Consider the following 21,486-nt stretch of genomic DNA (forward strand, 5'->3'; position numbering starts at 1 on the left):
ATATTTCAGTCAAAAACTGACTGTGGGGAGGTTGTCTGGATCCTCGTTGATGGCGCAGAAACTGAGGCCAGTGCACTGGGGTGGCGCCTATGTATAGGCCCTGCGCACATCACTTCTGGTGTGGATGACGGATGTATGATTGAACTACTGCCTAAACCACGAATTCCTTAACCACAAAGGCTAAACATCGAACAATGTCAAACAACTACATTTCTAACAACGAGTTCCTAAACCACGGAATATATTTAAATTGTTCATTACCCATTTTCACCAATATGTTCTTTTTAATCCACATGTTTTGGACATTTAAAAAAATATATATATATATATAATAATAGATCATTTTTTAAATAAACAATAGTCGGTTGATAATCCTTAAATTAGCGTATATTCTAATAGACAGTCATATTTTTGAAAACCGAACTACATAAAGTCAGTAATTAACGGTAGGAAACACTGACCTTAGCAGGCGTTTGCCACCGGTCCTGGTCGCCTGCCGAGTGAGTCATGCCGGGAGGAGGGGAAGGGGGCAATGAGCATGACAGTTCTTAGGAGGCGGATGGGAGAGACTCACGAACGCCCTGTACCCAGTCACCGAACCACCAGCACCAATGCCAGACAATTCCCTACGAAGTTTTTCCCCTGATGTGCTGCCAACCTGGAAGGATGTAGTCTGGCTGCAGCCCCGCAATGGTCTGTGCCCGCATGCCTGTCACCAAATAATTCATGTTTAAGGGGGTGCAGTCGTGGATTAAATTGAGCTGCTAATGATGAAAGCAGGCTGCAGCCCTGCAATAGTCAGAACATGCCTGCCAGTTGCTGAGTGAGTCATGCCAGCGGGCAATGAGCATGACAGTTCTTGTGAAGCTATTCCACCGACGTGCATCCAAGCTGGAAGGATGAAGTCCGGCTGCAGCCCCGCAATCGTCTAATCCCACCAGACATTTTTTAAATCGAGGTGCTAAGCAGGATGCTATTGCCCCGACGTGGAAGGATGAAGTCCGGCTGCAGCCCCTCAATCGTAGGTGCCCACATGCCTGTGACCGAATAATTCATGTTTAAGGGGGTGCAGTCATGGATTAAATTGAGCTGCTAATGATGAAGGCAGGCTGCAGCCCTGCAATAGTCAGGCCACGCATGCCAGTTGCCGAGTGAGTCATGCCAGGGGGCAATGAGCATGACAGTTCTTGTGAAGCTATTCCACCGACGTGCATCCAAGCTGGAAGGATGAAGTCCGGCTGCAGCCCCGCAATCATCTGATCCCACATTGAGAGTGCAGACATTTTTTAAATCGAGGTGCTACGCAGGACGCTATTCCCCCGACGTGCCTGTGGTGTTCGTAGTTTAAGTAAGTCGTTGTAAATGATGTCGTTGTTAACGGATTGGCCGTTGTTCGGGATTCGTGGTTTAGGTGACTAGTTATTCAAACTTCGTTGTTTAGGATGTTTCCCGTGGATGACGCCATGCGGAGCCAAATGATGCCACCTGATGGCATGCTAGGGGGCTGCTCAAACAATTTCAAGATCCAGTCTGACGCCTGAGGAATATTCTAAGGCAGTGGTTCTTACACTGTGTTCTGAGGCCTAGTCAGGAGTCTATGACTATTAAAATGAATCAATTAAAATCAATAAAGTATACACAAATAAGGTAGCAACATTGAACATTTTAAAACGGTTTCTATATTTGATTGTGAAATAAGCAAAAAAATTGAATATTTTAGCATTATTTGATTTATTCGTGTTTTTGTATTTTTGTGTATTGTTTTGAGGTCTACATCATAGAATTTGCTTAGGCCGACGTCCTTAGTTTCCAATAATGACTGACTGGGGGTCCCAGCATTCCAGTAATGATCCAAGTGGGGGTCCAAAGAATTCAAAATCTTAAGAACCACTGTTCTAAGTTAAGGAATGTGCAGATCCAAACACTGTATAAAGCATGGGTACTGGATCAAAAGGCCTATCTCTGGGGTCCACATCTCCTGTACTGCACATGTGTTTGGAGTTTGTCTCCCAAGTACAGAGCATGTGTTGGGGGTTTGTATCTCATGCACCTATGAAGTCACTGGGCGGTAGTCCAGGCGATGGTGGTGAGCCGACTGGACTACGGGAATGCCCTACTGGCCGAAGTTGGTGAGATCCTGATAGCAGAAACTCCAAGTCATCCAAGGCAGCAAGGATGGTTTTAAACCATACCCCGGGCTCGCCATCACTCCCCTTGTTAAAAGAGCTCCACTGGCTTGCAGTGAAGAAGAGGTCTTTTTTAAAGATTTGCTGTTTCAACTTTAAAGCCATCAACGGAACAGGCCCGGAATACTTGCAAAACAATCTTTGCAAGCAGTCCTCCTGCTGTAATTTGAGATCTAATGGAAAGTCCCTGCTGAGGACGCCGCGTATCTGGCGGACGCGTTCACGGGGCAAAGCCTTTTCATACATCGCCCCCAAGTACTGGAACTCCCTACCAGAAGCTCTGCGAAAGTCCACCACCTATCTTGTATTTGGGAAATTACTGAAGGCTTTCCTTTTTTAAAATATTGCTTCAGCTCTGGTACCTGTTTTTTCCTCCTCAGTTTATCGCCTAAGTAAGCGCAGAGATGCCCCTGGGTGAGTCATGCGCATTATAAGAGGTAATTAACATAACATAACATAACATAGCATATAACTGGTTTGGTAACTCCTGTACCGAGCATGTCTCAGGGTTTGGAAACCATGAATAGAGGATTTGTATAAGGTCTGCATTGCTGCCCAGACTCCACGTCTTCAGAATATGTCTAGGATTTTTATTCCAAGAATAGAACATGTTTTTGGGGTGTGGATCCCTTGTACAGGATATGTCTTTGTGGTTTTGTCCTCTACATCAAATATGTCTTTGGGGAGCTTTACCCTCAATGTAAAGTTCCTTTGGGGCCTGCATCGCTCGTACCATGTCTCGATGTTGTTTTGGTGGTACACAGCTGTATTTGGGGAGTTACCACCCTCCTAGTGCTGCTTGACGGACCTGTGATCTCTTACATCACTGATCATGAAATACAAGTAATCAAACTGGAATGAAGGGTGGCTAGCTTTAGCTCATGCTGAATGGGCTAAATTCCCACCTCCAAGACCAGCTGTACATATGGAGGTTAATCAAGAAACACCTTAAACTGCTGCTGTCCACTGACCCCAGCCAACTCTGCACCACAATTTAACATCTGACCGCCATCACCTGACTTAAAGCATCCATCACGAACATCAGAGAATAACTCCCATATTTCTACTCTCAACCCATTGAAAGAACCTCAGAGCAGATGGTGTCCTGCCCCCTTTACAAATCTTTTGATCATAGGTGGCGCACTCCCTTCCACAATCACTTTCCAGATCTCCAAACTTCTGTAGGTAGATAGACCTACTTCTGTAAACTTTAAAAGCTCCCTGCAGTGCTTAATTTGTAAAATAAAATAATAGTAAGTGCCAGGGCCTTTCTCGGGAGGCCACTGCAGCCTGCAGCACCTATTGCACCCGCCAATGACAGTATCAATACAACTATTAACCACCACACTCCTACGAGTGTAACAATTCAGACTATTCCCGGCTACTCAAAGCTATAATAATGGTGTGACCATTATGTATTATTCATTTAAATGTATATTGACTTATTAAACACTGTTGTTGTACTCATCTCAAAATTTGACAGACAGTCGGTGCAGACATGTGGTGGACTGTCTCTAGACCCGGTGCTGACAATTACCTGCCGGTGCTGAACACCAGAAACCAATGACTCAAATTAAGTATTGGCTCCCTGAAAGCCACATCTCTCTCTACAATCCCCTTTCCCCCTGTCATAGACTGTCCTCTGCTTGCCCCCAAATGCAACCACAGAGATCCCAATACTAATTAGACCAACCACAAATCTAACTCTAGAAAACTCTGGATCACACTCACAATCCTTCGAGCTCCCTATTATAGATGGGTAAGAACTATAAAACAACCCCAGAGCTCCCGATAATAAACAGATCGTATCACAAACACAGTGCACCTGTTCCACAAACTGTAGAGCTCCTGCTTGCAGCCAGACGCCTACTCTCCTACAAATCTGAAGATCTCTATCACAGGAACATCAGCCCACAGACCTTGAGAGTAAAGAAAGATTATCCATCTCTGAAGTCCCAATCAACCCTGTCTCCAAACATAAAACAGTGGCAAAGGGCACTATTCCTCCAAAATTGACTAGTACGCTTATTAGGCCCTATTCAGGACTCACACAATTTACCTCCAATTTTAAAACCGAAATTGTCTCCCTCCGTCAAATTCTGTTAACTGTTATGAATATGCTACTTACCAGTATGCATCTGTTCTTGGCATGTAGGGCTGCTAACATTCATATCTTTTGCATAGATCGCCGCCTAGTGTTGGGTCCGGATGATCGCACATTGTTGTCTTCGAAGTATCCTGAGATAGGTGGCTCCTCCCCTGGACTACAGTGCGCATGGGCATCGGCTCCATCCCCAGATTGTTTTTAGCCATTGTGGCAGAGATGGAGTGTAAAGTGTAAAGGATGTCCATGCTAATGATTGAATGCAAGAGTATGTCTGCAGCTGCGACAGGCACCGGGGAGGAGGGTGGGCGATATGAATGTTAGCAGCCCTACATGCCAAGAACAGATGCATACTGGTAAGTAGCATATTCAGTTCGAGGCATGTGGGCTGCTAAATTCATATCTTTTGCATAGAATATATAGCAGTCCCTCCATTAGCGGCGGTTGCCCGTGCCAGCTGCAGAAACCTGAAAAAGTGTCTTGAGAACAGCCTGCCCAACAGCTGCTTGCTGTTTGGAATGCACATCAACACAGTAGTGTTTTGTAAAGGTATGTGGTGTAACCCATGTGGCTGCTCTACAAATGTCTTCTAAAGGAATGTTCCCCAGGAAAGCCATGGATGCCCCCAATTTGCGTGTGGAGTGCGCCTTTGGGGGTATTGTTAAGGTGCGTTTAGCCTTTTGATAGCAGATCTGGATGCACTTAACAATCCATCTGGCTATTCCTGCTTTGGAAATAGGGTTGCCCTTGTGCTGTGGCGAGAAGGCAACAAAAAGTTGTTTCGTTTTCCTAAAGTGTTGTGTCCTGTCAATATAGTACATCAACGCCCTCCTAACGTCCAAAGTATGGAGCATTCTTTCCGCCACCGTTTGTGGGTTTTGGAAGAATGCAGGCAAGTCAATAGTTTGGTTGAGATGAAACTGTGACACCACCTTCGGAAGGAATTTGGGGTTAGTACGTAGTACCACCCTATTTGGATGAATTTGTATGAATGGCTCTTGGATTGTGAGCGCTTGCAGCTCACTGACACGTCTCAGTGAAGTGATAGCAATAAGGAAAGCCACTTTCCATGTGAGGAACTGGAGTTCACACGAGTGCAGTGGCTCAAAAGGTGGTCCCATCAGCCTGGTGAGGACCACATTGAGGTTCCACACCGGAGCTGGCGGTGTTCTTGGGGGAATGACTCGTTTCAGACCTTCAAGGAAGGCCTTAATGGCAGGCACTCTGAAGACAGAGAGATGCTGCCTGTTCTGAAGATAAGCTGCTATGGCGGATAGATGTATCCGAATGGAAGTGTAGGCTAGATTGCACTTGTAAAGATGTAACAGATAGCAAATGATGTTAGGGATAGATGCATCTAGCGGGTTTATGTTATTGGCTGTACAGTGAAGGACGAAACGCTTCCATTTTGCAGCATAGCATGCTCTGGTAGTCGGCTTCCTTGCCTCCTTGATGATGTCCATGCATTCTGGAGGTAGGTGAAGGTAGCCAAACTCTAGGACTTCAGGAGCCAGATCGCCAGGTTGAGCTGTTGCGGATCTGGATGCTGAATGTCTCCATGGTTCTGCGTCAAAAGCCTGGGCGTTAGGCGCAGCCTTTGATGCGGCACCACCGAGAGTTCCAGAAACGTGGTGTACCATGCTTGGCGTGCCCACGTTGGAGCAACTAGGATGAGTGTCATCGAGTGCTGCCTTAGTTTTTTTGCCACCAGCGGTATCAGAGGTGCTGGCGGAAAAGCGTACGCAAATTTGCCTGACCAGTTCATCCATATCGCATTCCCCTGCGACTATGGGTGAGGGAACCTGGCGGCAAAGTGTTGGCATTTTGCGTTTTCGTTTGTGGCAAACAGGTCTATCTCCGGATGACCCCACTGCTGGAAGTACGGGCGGAGTACCGATGGATGTAACTCCCACTCGTGCATTTGATGGCTGTATCTGCTGAGCAGATCCGCCATCTGATTGTCCTTGCCCGGGAGGTGTTCTGCCATGAGGAAAATGTTCCTCTGAATGGCCCACTTCCACATGCTCTGAGCCAGATGAGACAGCTGCGGCGAGTGGGTGCCTCCCTGCTTTTGAATGTAGTACTTCGCCGTCATGTTGTCCGTCCGGACTAACACTACCTTGTTGCACAGATGTACATTGAAGGACTTGAGCGCCATGAAGATTGCCATCAGTTCCAGATAGTTGATGTGCATCTTCTGTTGCTGCGTCGTCCATAGTCCCTGCACTGTGTAAGTGAGCAGATGAGCTCCCCATCCCTGGAGAGATGCGTCCGTTGTCAGGGTAATCTGTGGCACTGGCTCTTGGAACAGTCGGCCCTTGCAAAGGTTGTGTGGAGTCCACCAATGCAGAGAGTCGTACGCCCGACTGGTAACCAACACTAGGTCTGTCAATTGTCCCTGAGCCTGTGTCCACTGATTTGCTAAGCACTCCTGGAGCGGACGCATATGTAACCTTGCGTGAGGGACTATGAAGATGCAGGAGGCCATCATGCCAATCAACTGCATGAATACTCTCGCTGGAAGCGAGTGTTGTGGTCTGAACCTTTGGATTAGAGACTGCATGCTGTCTATCCTGACCTTGTTTGGCTGAGCCATGGCCGCCAGGGTATTTATCGTCGCGCCCAGAAACTGCCGCACATGTGCTGGTTGAAGGTGCGACTTTGGGTAGTTCAGCGAGAAGCCCAGATTGTGAAGGAGGTGAATGGTAGTCGACATGTCCGCGGCGCACTGATGTTCCGACTTGGCTTGAACGAGCCAGTCGTCTAGGTAGGGGTAGACATGGATGTTCTGCCTCCTGAGGTGCGCCGCTACCGTCGCCAGACACTTGGTAAATACTCTTGGGGCGGTGGTCACTCCGAAGGGTAGGACTTTGAACTGATAATGCCTGCCTTGGATAGTGAACCTGAGATACTTTCTGTGGGACGGGTGTAGTGGTATGTGGAAATAAGCATCCTTGAGGTCTAAGGTTGCTAAGAAGTCCCCTTGGTTCAGTAAGGGAAGAATCTGTTGCAGTGTAAGCATATGGAAATGTTCTGATAGGATATACAGGTTGAGGGGACGCAGATCTAGAATGGGTCTGAGAGATCCGTCCTTCTTTGGAATAAGGAAGTACAGGGAATAGACCCCTGTGCCTTCCTCCTCCACTGGCACGAGCTCGATTGCGCCTTTTTGCAGCATCACCACTACTTCTTGCTGCAATAAGTGCAAGTGCTCTGCGGACATAGGCCGTTGCCTTGGTGGAATGTTGGGTGGAGTGGACTGTAACTCTAGACAATAACCGTACCGGACAAGTTGTCGCACCCACCTGTCTGTGGTGATGGTTGTCCAGACTGGCAGGAACTGCTGGAGTCTCCCCCCGACAGGTGTTAAATGGTCGGGGGGCAGTGACAGAGAGTCACTGTTTGTTTGGGGCAGAGGAACGGGAGTTGTTGTTTCCTCTGCCACGTCCTCTGGTGCTGTTTCCTCGATAACCCCCTTTATTCTGCTTGGGGTACGAGGACTGTGCTCCACCTCTATTGAACTGTGATTGTTGACCCATCTGTCCTCGGGTGACTCCACGTGCACCTGAGCGACGAAAAGTGTTGCCCCGGAATTGTTGTGACTGAAGGGCCCCCATAGACTTAGCTGTTTCGTTGTCTTTCTTAATCTTTGAGGGTGGTGTCAACATCAGGACCAAACAGTCTATCAGGATTGACGGGCTGATTGAGTATGGTCGTTTGAATGTCTGGTTTAAACCCTGATATGCGTAGCCACGCTTGTCGTCTCAGCATGACGCTAGTGTTAATAGCCCTAGCTGCTGTGTCTGCGGCATCAAGTGCACACTTAATTGCTGCGTTGGAGATGAGTTTTCCCTCCTCTATAAGCAGTTTGGTACCCTCTTGAAACTGCGAAGGCAGGTGTTGTAAAATTTGCTCTAGGGTGTCGTAATGCGCCCTATCATAACGTGCCAATAGCGCCTGTGTGTTCGCAATACGCCAGAAATTGGCAGCCTGCGCAGCTACTCTTTTGCCCCCTGCCTCAAGCACTTTAGACTCCTTGTCTGGGGGAGGAGCTTCACCCGTCGTCTGGGAGTTTGCCCGTTTGCGGGCATTTGCGACCACAAGAGAGAGTCTAGTGGCAACTGTCCCCGAATGTATGCAGGGTCTGCAGGTGCTGGTCTGTATTTCTACTCGATGCGTGGATTGACCACCCTCGCCCTGGTAGGTTCTTTAAAGATTTCCGCAGCATGCTTAAGGACACCTTTGAGCATAGGAAGTGTCTTGACTGTCCTTTCAGAGACTGAAAAAGTGTCAAACAGAAACTCTTCCTCCACTGGGTCAGCATGCATGTCCACATCATGATTAGCAGCTGCCCGTTCAATGAGTGCATGAAATCCTGCAGAGTCCTCTGTCGGGGATGCACGTGCAGTGAAAGGCTGTTGGTCTTGCCCCACATTTTGGATTCCCTGGTCACCTATGTCATCATAGGAATCCTGTTGTGCATCGGGGTCACTGATGGGGAAAGTGTACTGGTCATCTTGTCCATATTCCTCTCCCTCAGAGTGGTCGGGGGAAGGTGTTGGACTCCTTCTAGGAGGAGGCTGGATAGGTTCAATCAGGACTGGAACGTCCTGTGCAGGCCTCTTCTTCTTCAGTGGGATAACATAGGAGTCCACTGGTTGGGAAGTGATCTTCCGCTTGTAAAGGGTCAACTTGCCCGTGTCCGCGTCGACAAAACGCGGAGAATCGTCTCCTGAGTCGAGTTGTCGACCCAATATTCCAGTAGACGTGGAAGAGTCCGATGTCTTTGGCGCCGTCTTTGGCGCAAAGGCTTTTGGTGCCTCCTTTGGCGGCAGAATGAATAGAAGCTTGCCAGCAGGCTTTGCCGGCACGTCCATCGGCTTCTGGTGCGACGGCGCCGGAGCCGACGTCTCAGAGGCCTTATCCCGTATTCTTTGGAGTGAAGTGGCGATGAGGGATGCGTCACTCACAGCGGCACTTGGCGCCGACGAGGAGGCCCTCACCTTGCCTTCGGTTCCGACGGCCTGTGGTCCCTTTGGAATCTTGGACGTCGATGCTGCAGCCGTAGACACAGAGTCTTTGGACTTGTGTCGAGCCTCCGCTCTTCGATCCGTGGGATTTTGCAGACTCCGTCTCAACCACGCGTCCTACTAACGGCGTCCCAGTCGGCACTGGATGCTTGTCGCCGACTTTGCTGGACTTTGTCGGCGTCGCCCCGGTCGACCCGTGCCGGACGACCTTCTTAGAGGATGCCTCCTCCGCCGATGACTTCGACTTCTGTGGACCGGAGGCCGACGGAGCCGATGAGGTAGCAGGCTTTGTTGTTTTTGTTGGAACGACCACCATCTTAGGTGCACTCGAAGCCGGTAGTTTCGGTTTCGTTTTCGGGTCGGCCATTTTAGGCGTAGTCGATACCGATGCTTTCAGTTTCGGTTTCGATACGGGCTGCGTAGCAAGTATGTCCGTGGCCGGGCCTGAAGGCGGGGCCGTGGCTTGCGGTGCAGGGTCTTGGGTAAGGCCGAGTGGCGATCCCGTGACCCGAGCCTGATCCACGTAACTTTCGGGGCATAGCTCATCCCCTGAGCTATCTTCCGCGGCCCCATAAACTTCTTCGACGTCCCCTACCTCGTCGACGTATTCAAGGTCTTGATCCACGACCCCGTCGTTGTCTTCTGGATCGGCCTCAACCTCCGTCGCGGGCGGTGAGATTTCAAGATGATGGCTTAGGCCCTCTTCTTCCGGGTCGCCGAAGATGTTATCTGGAGCCGGGGCCGCTTGCCTGGCCTCAAGGCGCACCGCGCGCCGAAGCTTGAGCGTCTTCTTCGACCTGAATCTGGAGCAGGCCATGCAGTTGTCCTCGTTATGGTCTGGCGAGAGGCATTTGTTACAGACCGGGTGCACGTCGATATGTGGGTATTTGGACCCACAGACGGGACAGTATTTAAACGGGCTCCGCTCCATGTTGAAAAGTTGTGGTCGTGTTGCGATGAGAAGGCCTCGATGTCCGAAGAGTGATACGACTCCGCAGATTCCGACTCAAAGAGACGGAAGAACTCGAGACCGTACGCAAACAATACCGACGTAATGAAACGAAGGCCTTTTGGCCTTAAAGAAGCTAGTTTTCTCGGTTCCGACAGAGACGTCGAGACCGCATCCGAACCCAATGGCGGAAAAAAACAATCTGGGGATGGAGCCGATGCCCATGCGCACTGTAGTCCAGGGGAGGAGCCACCTATCTCAGGATACTTCGAAGACTCTTCCAGGACAACAATGTGCGATCATCCGGACCCAACACTAGGCGGCGATCTATGCAAAAGATATGAATTTAGCAGCCCACATGCCTCGAACTTTATATTATGCACGTTTATTAATTTCTCTCAGTACAGAATGCGCTCCCCATTTAGAGCATACCCAAGTAGAGGTGATGTCTCTACAGTGCACAGCCTGCCCTTCGTGTTGAGGTGTTTCTCAGGTTTAGAGGGTGCCCCTATGTAGACGGTGCACTTCCCCACATGCAGAAGTTGAGATGTTCCTCCTCTGTAGAAGGTTCACCCACGGAGAGAATGTCCTTCCAGTGCAGGGTGACCCCTTATCTAGTGTATGTTCCCCAGTTCAAATATTATCCCCTCCTGTGTAGACGATGCCCCGCTCCAGTCTAAAGGTTGCACCCTCATCTTGAGGACTTACCTGCAGTGCAAAGTATCCCTGCCCATGCCAAGGGTGTCCCTCCAGGGCAGATTCTGCTTATCGTGTTGCAAGTGACCCCCAGTGATGAAGATGCTCACCCTTTACCTTGCATTTACCTGCATAGCGAAGGCTCTTTCCAAACAGCGAGGTCCAGAAGAAAGGCACAGAGTTCAGCGCAACTCGCCGCTCGAGCATGTTCAGGGCAGCAATGCGACCTGCGGGGGCCATAAGATAACAAGAAACAAAAATGAATGGCAGAAGGAAAAATCATGGCAAGAGAACCATATCAGAAGCGCTAAGGCTACACACCATGAGGAGTATTTGATGTATGTCAAGAAATACCACACGTGTGATGAATAGCTCATGGTATCCTGAGGGAGCAATGTGTTAATCATTATAAACTTAGAGTATGGAATGTCTAAATCTCAAGTCGAGTAAGTATGTTGTGAAACATGAAATACTGTGATACTGAACTTTAGAATAGCATATCATGATCCTGTATTACATGCCTTTTTTTTTTTAAGTTCAAAATGATTTTATTGAAATTTTTTGAGACAAAAGAAATATACACGAACAGTACATAACAAAAAATTAAAGCAGATAAGCGTAAATGATGAAAATAATAACAAGAGTAATGGTACCTGGGTAAATTTGCAGTAGAGAGAATCAGTAACAAATAATCGTATAAGAAGAGGAAGGGAAAAAGGGGAGGAGGAGAGGGAGGGGAGTAAACATATCATTGCATCGTAAAATCATACCATACAGAGTTACAAAGCAATTGAGTACATAAAATACAGAAATACAAAAAAGGTGATAATGAAAGTCAAAATAGTCCGTAATATACAAAGAAAACTAATTAACGATATCATTTCATAACATATGAATCAATAGGTGACCAAAAAGACTGAAATGATTGTGAATTGTGATTAACACCTTTAAGTGATAGCTGAGCACCTTTCCTTGTAAAGGTAATCCATGACCACCAAGCATGGACCGAAAGAGAAGAAGCATCTTTCCAACAAAAAGTAATAGATTTTAACGCAGCTGTAACCAAAAAATTAAATAACTTAGCCTTTGACTCACAAAGAGGATGAGAAAGGGCAACCGATTTGCATATTAACAGTGTATATGTAATATCATCTTGCAAAGATAAAATATTCAAAATGATAGGCCAGACTTCCAACCAGAATTTCCCAATAATTGGACACTCAAATAACATATGGCGAAGTGAACCAGAACAAGAATTGCAGTGCCAACATAGATCAGATGGTAACAGTTTAGCATTATATAATCGCAATGGTGTCCATAGAGTGTTGAACAAAATATACGCATTAGTTTGATAGAGAGACACTGGGAGCCATCCAGATATGCTGTTGAGCCATATAGAGGACCAGGAGTCATCTGATAATGATATGGAAAGTTCATTATTCCAAAAAGAGGCAATTGGACCAACATTGGAGCCCTGAGAGCTGGCAATTTTTTTATAAAAGATAGAGACAGCTTTGGCGGCTGATGTAACAGCTGTAAGGTAAATAAATAAATCATTGGTGGTAGATGAGGGGATACCATTTGGAAAGGAATCTAGAATTGAATTGCATAAGGATTGATATTTAGGGAAATCTGAAGCCGGGATTTTAAATTTTAATTGGAGTTGCTCAAAGGGAATAAAGGCAGTTCCATCAAAAACATCTTTGAGATATAAAACGCCTTTTGAAATCCATGAGGACCAGAAGTTAATGTTTCGGTTCAGTTTAAGTAAAGCACTGTGCCATAAAGACAGGTGGACTGTAGAAAGTAAGGGTAAGTCAAAATTAGAATCCAAATCATTAATGATTAATCTCGAGGATTTAATTATAGATGATCGATGAACAACCTTGGAACCAGAAGACATCGACATCAGAGAAGGTAGAGAAAAGGGTTGAACAATTGAGGATTCTATTTCAAACCAAGTTGGAGGTCTGACTACCGGAGAATTAGTAAACCATAAGGAACTTTGTGTATTACATGCCTTTTGATATACTTGGATCCTTCTATCTAGGCTTATTGTGATCTTGTGAGGTTTATCATGACATGCTCCTGGAACGAAAGTCTGATACAAGCTGTGCCACTCTGCTGTTTGATGCTCCTGGCCAGCCCTGTCTGTTTTTCCCAATGGATGCTCGATAAACATGCAAGACGGATTTTGACACCCACAGTGCCCTCCCATTCTGAGTGAGAATGACTAGTTTTCTCAACATAGTTATGTGACAACCAATGGTGGTGTAACTAGGACTCTAACCAGGGACACAGGGCTTTTTACCTATGTCCCCAAGGGGAGACAGTCTCTTGGGTATCCCTGCTCTAGCAGTGACTGTGATCAGTCTTCTTCGGTCTGGAGCTGACCTGGACGAGACTTAATAACCCGAATTGGGGTTCGTTAGAAAATAAAGGGACTTTGAAGTCCTTGGTTTGATGGATGATCTCTGGCAGGAAGATGGGGAGATATTCTATCTGGGGAATGTGAGGGGAGGAGGGAAGCTCTGGAAATTAACTGCCAATAACTTTGAAATATTCCCTGCTCATCCTAAGAGGAAAGTAGAGTAGAACTTTGAAGTGGACCTGGCTTCAGCAATTATCTCACTCTCGGAGATCATAAAGAGACAGGACCAGTTTAGGTAGGATTCTTATTGGTACCCAGGGAGAGGCATCTGTCTAAATTGACCCACCGACCCACCTCTAAGGACTGACAGAGCTCGATCAGTGGAAGTAGATTGCAATCATGGAAACCCCGCGCAATAGGGCTTTATGGGATTGTTTTTACCATAAGTTGGGAAACAGCTTAAAAGCTGGAAGGGGATGGTGATAAAAGACATTGCCACTGCAAAACCTTCACTCGTTTTTGAGGCTCCTACTTCCATAAAAGCAGCATACAACTGCACTTGGTTTTTATTATTCATTGGAAAACTGGTGAACACATGCCTTAAAACAGCTATGGCCAAATACAGTTTACTATCACATAAAAACACTATATTCAAATTGAAAATATTAAAGAAGTTATTAAAATTAAATATTTATAAGGCCAATACAAAGGCTCCTTATAAGTCCTTACGCATTGAACATTAGAAGTGAATTGTCCTACTACATGCCTATGGAAAAAGAATGAAGCATAGCCTTGTATTTAGGCCCAGTAGGTTTGTGTCAAATGGTCATGGAGATGGCATCCAGTGGTCCACCAAAACTTCCTGGCAAGAGAGGCCACGTTTGAAAAGCACTCAGCGAACCCAATAGTACTGTACTCTTGGACGCGGCCAAAAGGAAGAGGCACCTTTACAGAAGGACTCAGCAGGCCTGTGAATCTGGGCATTGCCCGGGCTCTGGGATGGATTTCCCCGGCAGCGCTCTTGGAAATTAGACAGCAGTATCATTATCCGTCCAGAAATTATTCAGAATTTAAACAAAGCAGTACTAGGCTTTAGGCAGGAGCTGAAAGGAGAAGAGTGTCTCCCCCAACAACCATCTGCAAAATCAGTAGTCTTTGTGCACCCAGAAAGAATCTGAGAAGACTGGAAGCAGTTGAGTGTATCAGCCTGTAAAATAAGTAAGTCTGGCCAAACTCTCGACTGGAAGGCACAAGCAGTCACGTCTTCTGATGACTCTAATCTTTGGATTAAACGTGTTCAGCCAGAGGTCACTACATAAAGCACATGGACGATCCAATACTCGTCACACTGAGGAGTACAAAAAAGTGATACCAAACATGCCACCTCAGATTAGACATAGCCATATGAAAATCAGCCTTGGTTATGTGCATATAAGAACAGCCCAGCCTGGACTCCCGGGCCACTTTATCTCAAAGCCACAACACAAGTAACCCGAGACCGGTTTCGGCTTAATTGGACCTCTTCAGTCGGGTGTAGCTTGGTCCAACACCATTTTTCTCCCATCAATGCCATTTACACAAGCCCATTGCACAACTGCTTAGCATTGCCTTTCAGAAACACAACACGTAAGAATCTGGTCACTCTTATATACACAACAAAAGCAAATAGTTGTTAAAGCACTGCAAGCCCAACTGCACTTATCCCTCACCACGCGAACACACATTTTAGAAATAGTCTGAAAGATCAAGGTTAAATATACCATTAACCATCACAAACCACTAATATGCTATGCTTTTGACAAGCTAATCCATGTAACCAGACACCAATAATCACACAAAAAAGATAAGGATTCGCAATTCATAAACACATTATGGGGAAGTACTAAAGGGTGCGGGCTCTGTACAAACACAGGTAACATAACCTATGCATGTGATCACTAACTAGTGACATACTGTGAGTGTATGATGTGTGAAAAGTTTGCAATACAGTGCTTAATGTGCAAATCATTACATAACATGAGTGTGATAGGACTCATGACATATTTTAAGTGCACAATGTGTGAATCTTTGTGTGTGTGTGTGTGTGAGCGATGCCCATCATTAATTCCAGTTAGCCTGTAATATGTGAATCACACTTATTGGGGGAGAGTGAAGTCTGAAGCATGGTACACAAGGTGTATATGATGTTCATAATTACACACCATGAGTGTGTGTTGTAGTGAATAATACATACTATGAGTGTATGATGTATGTATTATGACATACCAACAGAATGTGATGTGTGAATTGTGGCATATCATCAATGCATGAGTCACAACATACCACAAGTCCCACGGGCAAAGCATCTAATGCATGGCTTACTGTGAGCCTATATAGTGTGCATGATGACATTCAGGAGTGTGTGATGCTTAACATATGTATGTAATGTGACCATGTCTTTATTTACTGTAACTCTCCATGAGTGTGTGACGTTTGAATAAGCACATTATGAATGCATGACGTATGACTACTCACATAATGCTGTGTGTGAATCATTGTATACTGTGAGCATGTGATGTAAATAATGACATAACATAATCATGATATGTATGAGTATGTGATTCAGATCATGACATAATGTATATATCTAATGGCCGGATCATTATCTTCTGTGACCTAGCGATGTGTATCACAACATATTTTAAACATGTATTGTATGACTTATAAAATAAACATGACGGCTGTATCATGACAAGCTGTTTTGAACGGTGGCGTTTATTCCACGAAGAAGTACGGCTCAGAATTTGCCACGGTTGGCGCATGTGTGGCATGCTCTGGGGTTGTCAGAGACGGACTGCGCTATAGGTCTGTTGGATATCGAAAAAGCGTTCGGTTTGGTTGAGTGGCCCTATATGTGGGCAGTCCTTCAACGATTTGGGATGGGTGAGCGATTTCTAAAATGGGTACAGTTACTTTATGCGGCCCCTAGCGCCAGAGTACTTGTTGGTAGGATGGTGTCTGGGTGGCTCACTCTGTGTCGGGGCACCCGCCAAGCAGGCCCGTTCTCACTTCTCGTATTTGCAATGGTTATGGAGCCCCTGGCTACGCGTCTATGGATGGCGTTGGCCCACTGGGGTGTTAAGCTAGGGGAGACCGATCGTATAGTCTCTTCAAACGCGGATTATACACTGGTTTATTTGACAAACCCAGAGAGCTCTATACCTTTGCACCTTACGGAGTTACGGACCTTTGATGACCTCTCTGGACTTCACACTAATCCCGTAAAGTCCCGGGTGGTCTCGATGGGGCGACTTGCCATGGTACCTGTGGGGGAGCGACCGCACACTGAGCTGCTGTGGGCAAGGGAGGGGGTGTGATATTTGGGAATATGTCTGGCGAACACAGTCGCTGCCCATCTCGAGCATAATGTTGGTCGGGTCATTGAGGGGCTTGATTCGCTTCAAGACAGAACTGCTGTTGTCACTCATGGGGCACATTTCAATCATTAAAATGATTGTTCTACCTCGCTGCCTGTATGTAATGCAACACTCATTCTATATAATCCTGCAGCATTATTGCCATACGCTGGAGAGTCTACTGGTGGACCTCCTATGGGGAAAGAAACGTCGAAGGGTGCGGTTAACAACGCTACAGAAGACGTGGGAAAGGGAGACTGGAGGTGCCTCCCTTGGAGTTCTATTACATGGCCTCTCAATTGGAGCATGCGGTATACTGGTTAGATTGTGAAGATAATTGGGAGAAACACTGCTAGCGGGAATTTATAGTGACCGTTCGCTGACAGAGCTGTTGATGCTGAGATGCGGAGCTCCCATGGGATGCCCCTACATTGTACGCCATGTAGCGACAGTATGGGAGAACGTGGAGCGGCGAGTGGTTCAGCATGCCACATTCGCTCCAGATATGCCCCTATGAGCTTGCGCCCTTTCACCAGTATCACGGACTCCATGTCGGTGTGCCGCTGGAGGGATGGAGGCTGCCAGACGATGGGAGACCTGTACGCGGACGTGACATTCGTGACGCAAGAGGAGGCACAGGCTAACTGATCTAGGACTGGGTCAATTCCTGCAGTACGGGAAAATCTCTAGTGTTGCCTGTGAACTTTGGCCGGGGTTCCCGGAGGAACCTCCTACCATTAATACTTTGAAAATCACGTCGTACATGGCGCAGGGCAGGCAACTGATTTCTCATCTCTACAGAGCACTGAGTGATGATTTACTGAGGGAGACCCTGGGAATTATATCTCTCAAGAATGGAGCGTGTTTCACACTCCTTCACGGACGCACAGCGGGTTTCTTTTTACACAAATGATGACACTGACTGTTCCATTTTAAATCCGTATGTTTATTTCATTCCTCCAAAGTTTAGAATGTTATCAATGTGAATCGACAATCACATATAGGACACGAAAATGCCTTTCCAACTTTTCAAGTGTTGCAGTTTGCCAAGCAGGCCTTTTCTTCCTGCAGCACGGTGGATACATTTACACAAACATCCTTCATCCAATGCATTTCGGGCTCTATCTCAGCCCTTCGTCAGGGATTAACTGCAAATATTCAAAACAACATCATTACCTCGTGACACTAAATGTGATAATTCACTGTGCATCAAACGATACTCGTATCTATTAAACCTCAGTCCTTACTCAGCGGTTTCCCTCTACTTGTGCAGTACATTATGTGATGTTTAAACAATAACGGCTTTTCATCCCCACTACAACGTAAATCACTCAATAACTCATTGCTGGTTGTTTACCCTCATGCTATGCTGTCACATAACCCCTTAATCAACTCTATTCTTCGTACTCACATTATAACGTTCTAAAAGCGTTCCGCCATTTTCATTCCTTCCTTCCTTCACCGTCTAAACCTTCTGACTAACATTTCTCGCTTTTAGAGCAGGTCATTATACTCTCCACCCACTAATCCATCCAATCATGAGACACCCTCGTTTAAATAAACTACATCGCCCAGCATGCCTCCCAGCTATTAGTGACTGTGTTGATGTCGGTACACTGAATCGTACTGCTGATGCTTTAAAGTTGACAAATCCAATACCCCGCCCTCCCTAAGTGTGTAATAAACGCTTAATAAGAACTTCAATATATTGCTCGGTTGTATGGCATAACGTTTAAAACCATGAACAATCTATATATGACCCTGGGAACCCAGCAAAAGTGAGATGCACTAATGGATCAACCCCTGAGAGAGCGAATGAGAGAGGGTACATGATGGGGTCCAGAGGGTTAGTGCAAACACACGGGTTAAGCTCCTCCAATACAATTTAATACATCAAGTGTACCTCACCCCACGCACGCTACACATAATCTATCTGACCCTGAGGGATGAATGTACCAGATGCAGCGAGCAGGGGGCGGACTTCGTCTCCATGGTCTGGTCCTGTTCATCATTAATCCCTATTGGGAGGAAGTACTTGCACGTCTGCGAGGCGCCACCGGCTCGATCATTCCCAGAGGTATTCGGCAAGCACTACTGGCAGTGTTGCCCACGCCAAAATATAGGAAGATAAGCAGGCGATTTGTTAATCTGGGACTGATGCAAGCTCGGAGATGTGTAGTTATAGCATGGATGTGTCCTTGGCCCCCGCTGCTTGCGGATTGGATTAGGGATGTGAGCGAATGCCCCGGTAACTTACCGGTAATCTTCATTACTCCGAGTATAGTCTTCCTCGCCACAGGACTTACATAGTGAGCTTCAGCTCCACACCAGAACCCTCCAAAGCAAAAAGTTAGCCTCCCATGCCTCCCATCCCTTCCCAAGATGGCCGACCCATTACCACCTGACCTCTATAAGAGGCGGGCCGGCCCAACCATCAGCCTGAAACCACCAAGCATAAACATGAAGCCGATAGCCAGACAGGGAGGGAGGGATGGGAACTCATGTGGCGAGGAAGACTATACTCTGAGTAATGAAGATTACCGGTAAGTAACCGGGGCATTACCTCCTTGTTAGTCTTCCTCGCCACATGACTTACATAGTGAGCAAATACCAAAGCCAAGCGGCTTCATGGAAACTCACAAGAAACCATCAGACCAGAAGGTGATGACCACGAAAGAGGGCAAACCCAAGAAACCCGAACGAGTGGAAGGACCACCCAGGAGAGAGGCAACCACGAGTAGGAGAACCAACCCGGGACCGAAGACACCGGGAAGGCCGAAAAAAACAAACCGGACCCCAGAGACACCAAGAGACGCCAGGAAAACCGACCCAACCGAAGGAAGGCAGAGAAAGGCAAGGGACCGGACCGCACGGAGCCAAAAAGGCAACAGCAACCAGGGCCAGAACAGAAACGAGCAGGCCCGAACAACACACCAGGGCAGCCCAACAGGCAGCACAAAGTGAGAGGGGAGGAAAAGGCCAAACAGAGGACAACCCCATCACAGCGACCTAACAAAAAAATCAACAGTGGAAAGAGACAACCAGTCCGTTCCACACAGTAACACCGCAAGGGCAACTACAACCCGCGAGAGAGCCGAACCAGAAAAACTGGGAAGCGGCACCAGAGCCATCCAACAGACAGGCAAGAGCCGGAAGAAAGGAAAAAAGGGAGCCGAAAAGAAACAGAAGGGGACAAACCCCCGTCACACAAAGGACCCCCGGAAGGGACCGCGACTCCAAGGAGAGAACCCAGGCAGGAACCAGGGAAAACGAACCCAGGAAGGAGACGGAAACGACACCGAAGAGACCCGGAGGAGAACCAACCGGGCAAAAGGCGGAAAAATAGAAAAACCACAGGCCCGCCCATGGCCAGAAGGGAGAAGAAGAGGCAGAAGCAGCCAACCGGCCAGGGACGGAAAACACCCAGCACAGGGACCAAGCAAACCGGCCCAGCGGAAACACAAGAAGGGTGCGAGCCGCCGAAGAGAGCACCGAGGCGACCAAACAGACAGCCAGCCCACAACCAGGCCCAGCCCAGCGAGACAAAGAAGAACCGACTGACACAGGGGCGCGGCAGCAACACACCCAAGGCGTGAAGAACCGAAGGGCAGGGCGAAGAAGAGCCCGAGCCAAGACAAAGAACCCCAGGGAGCCACCAGAGCCAACAGGACCCGGGACCCCAAAACCAGGGAAAAGAAAACGAGGAAACACCCACACCGGAAGCGCAGGGCCCCGCCAGGACACCCCACAGCACCGCCAGAAACAAAAACCAGCAAGGGAAAGAGAAAGCAGGGGCAGGACACAAAACCCACGCCCCAAGAGGCAAAGCAAAGGACCAAGAGCAGCAGGGTCCAAGCCAACAACCGCCGATAGCAGACGGAGACGCACCCAGGGGAGCAAAACGGGACCCCAGGAAGCGCAAAGCCGGGAGCCCGGACGAGAAGGCCGAAGAACCAAAACCGGAGACTCCCGAACCAGGCACCAAAACGGCCCGACGAGAACAAGAGCACACAGGGCCAGAGGGCCGGAGCCAAATTGACCCAGGCAAGGACAGCACCAAAGCGACAAAAGGTACAGGGGCGAACCCTGCACACACCCCGGAGCACAAGGCAGGGGACAACACGGGAAGGAGGAACCCAGCCGTACCAGGAGACAGAGCGGGAAGGGCCGGGGGGCAAAAAGAACCAAGGAAGGTCAGATCAAAACAAGACCCGAGGAAGGCCCCACCAAGGCAGCACGACACAGAAGGACCAGAGAGATCACCAAAAAGCCACCCCGCAACAAAACAGGGAAGAACGCACACCCCACCAGAGAGGGGCGCCGAACCCCCGGACCAAGCAGAGCAACCGAAGAGCCACAGCCCCCTGGAAACGAAGCCAAAAGCAACAAGACCAGAAAACCGTGACAGCACCGAAAGGATACCAGAGACACAGAACCAACCAAAGAGTCACAGCCCCATGGCAGGAAGAAAGTACACCCCAACAAGGGGGGTAACCGAAACCCCGGCAAGCCAAGAAAACACCACCCCAAGCAGAGCACCACAGCCCCATGGGCAGGAGCAGGGCAGGCCAAGACCCGACAACCGGAGCGGACAGGCAGAGAGGAAAAAAAAGGGAGGGGGGCAGGAGTCGCCCGCCAAGATAGAGCGGACCCCAGAGACGGACAGACCGGCGCCAACCGCAGGCCGTCCATAGCAGACACTACGGAAACCCCCGAGGACGGCCGCATCACAACGGCAGGAACAGGAGACCCGAG

General features: G+C 47.9%; 1 protein-coding gene across 4 annotated transcripts in view; it reads right to left on the reverse strand.

The window, feature by feature from the left end:
• Window positions 1–21,486, reverse strand: part of LOC144822522 (apoptosis-inducing factor 3-like) — a 545,716-nt gene that overhangs the window by 142,823 nt on the left and 381,407 nt on the right. For all 4 annotated transcript variants that reach the window (XM_078680159.1, XM_078680158.1, XM_078680160.1 and 1 more), the window contains one exon: window positions 11,094–11,192. In XM_078680159.1, the coding sequence (XP_078536285.1) occupies window positions 11,094–11,192 (99 nt within the window). The remainder of the gene's footprint in view (window positions 1–11,093; window positions 11,193–21,486) is intronic.

The sequence above is a fragment of the Lissotriton helveticus genome, chromosome 3_1 (genome assembly GCF_964261635.1).
Source record: "Lissotriton helveticus chromosome 3_1, aLisHel1.1, whole genome shotgun sequence".
NCBI lineage: Eukaryota > Metazoa > Chordata > Amphibia > Caudata > Salamandridae > Lissotriton > Lissotriton helveticus.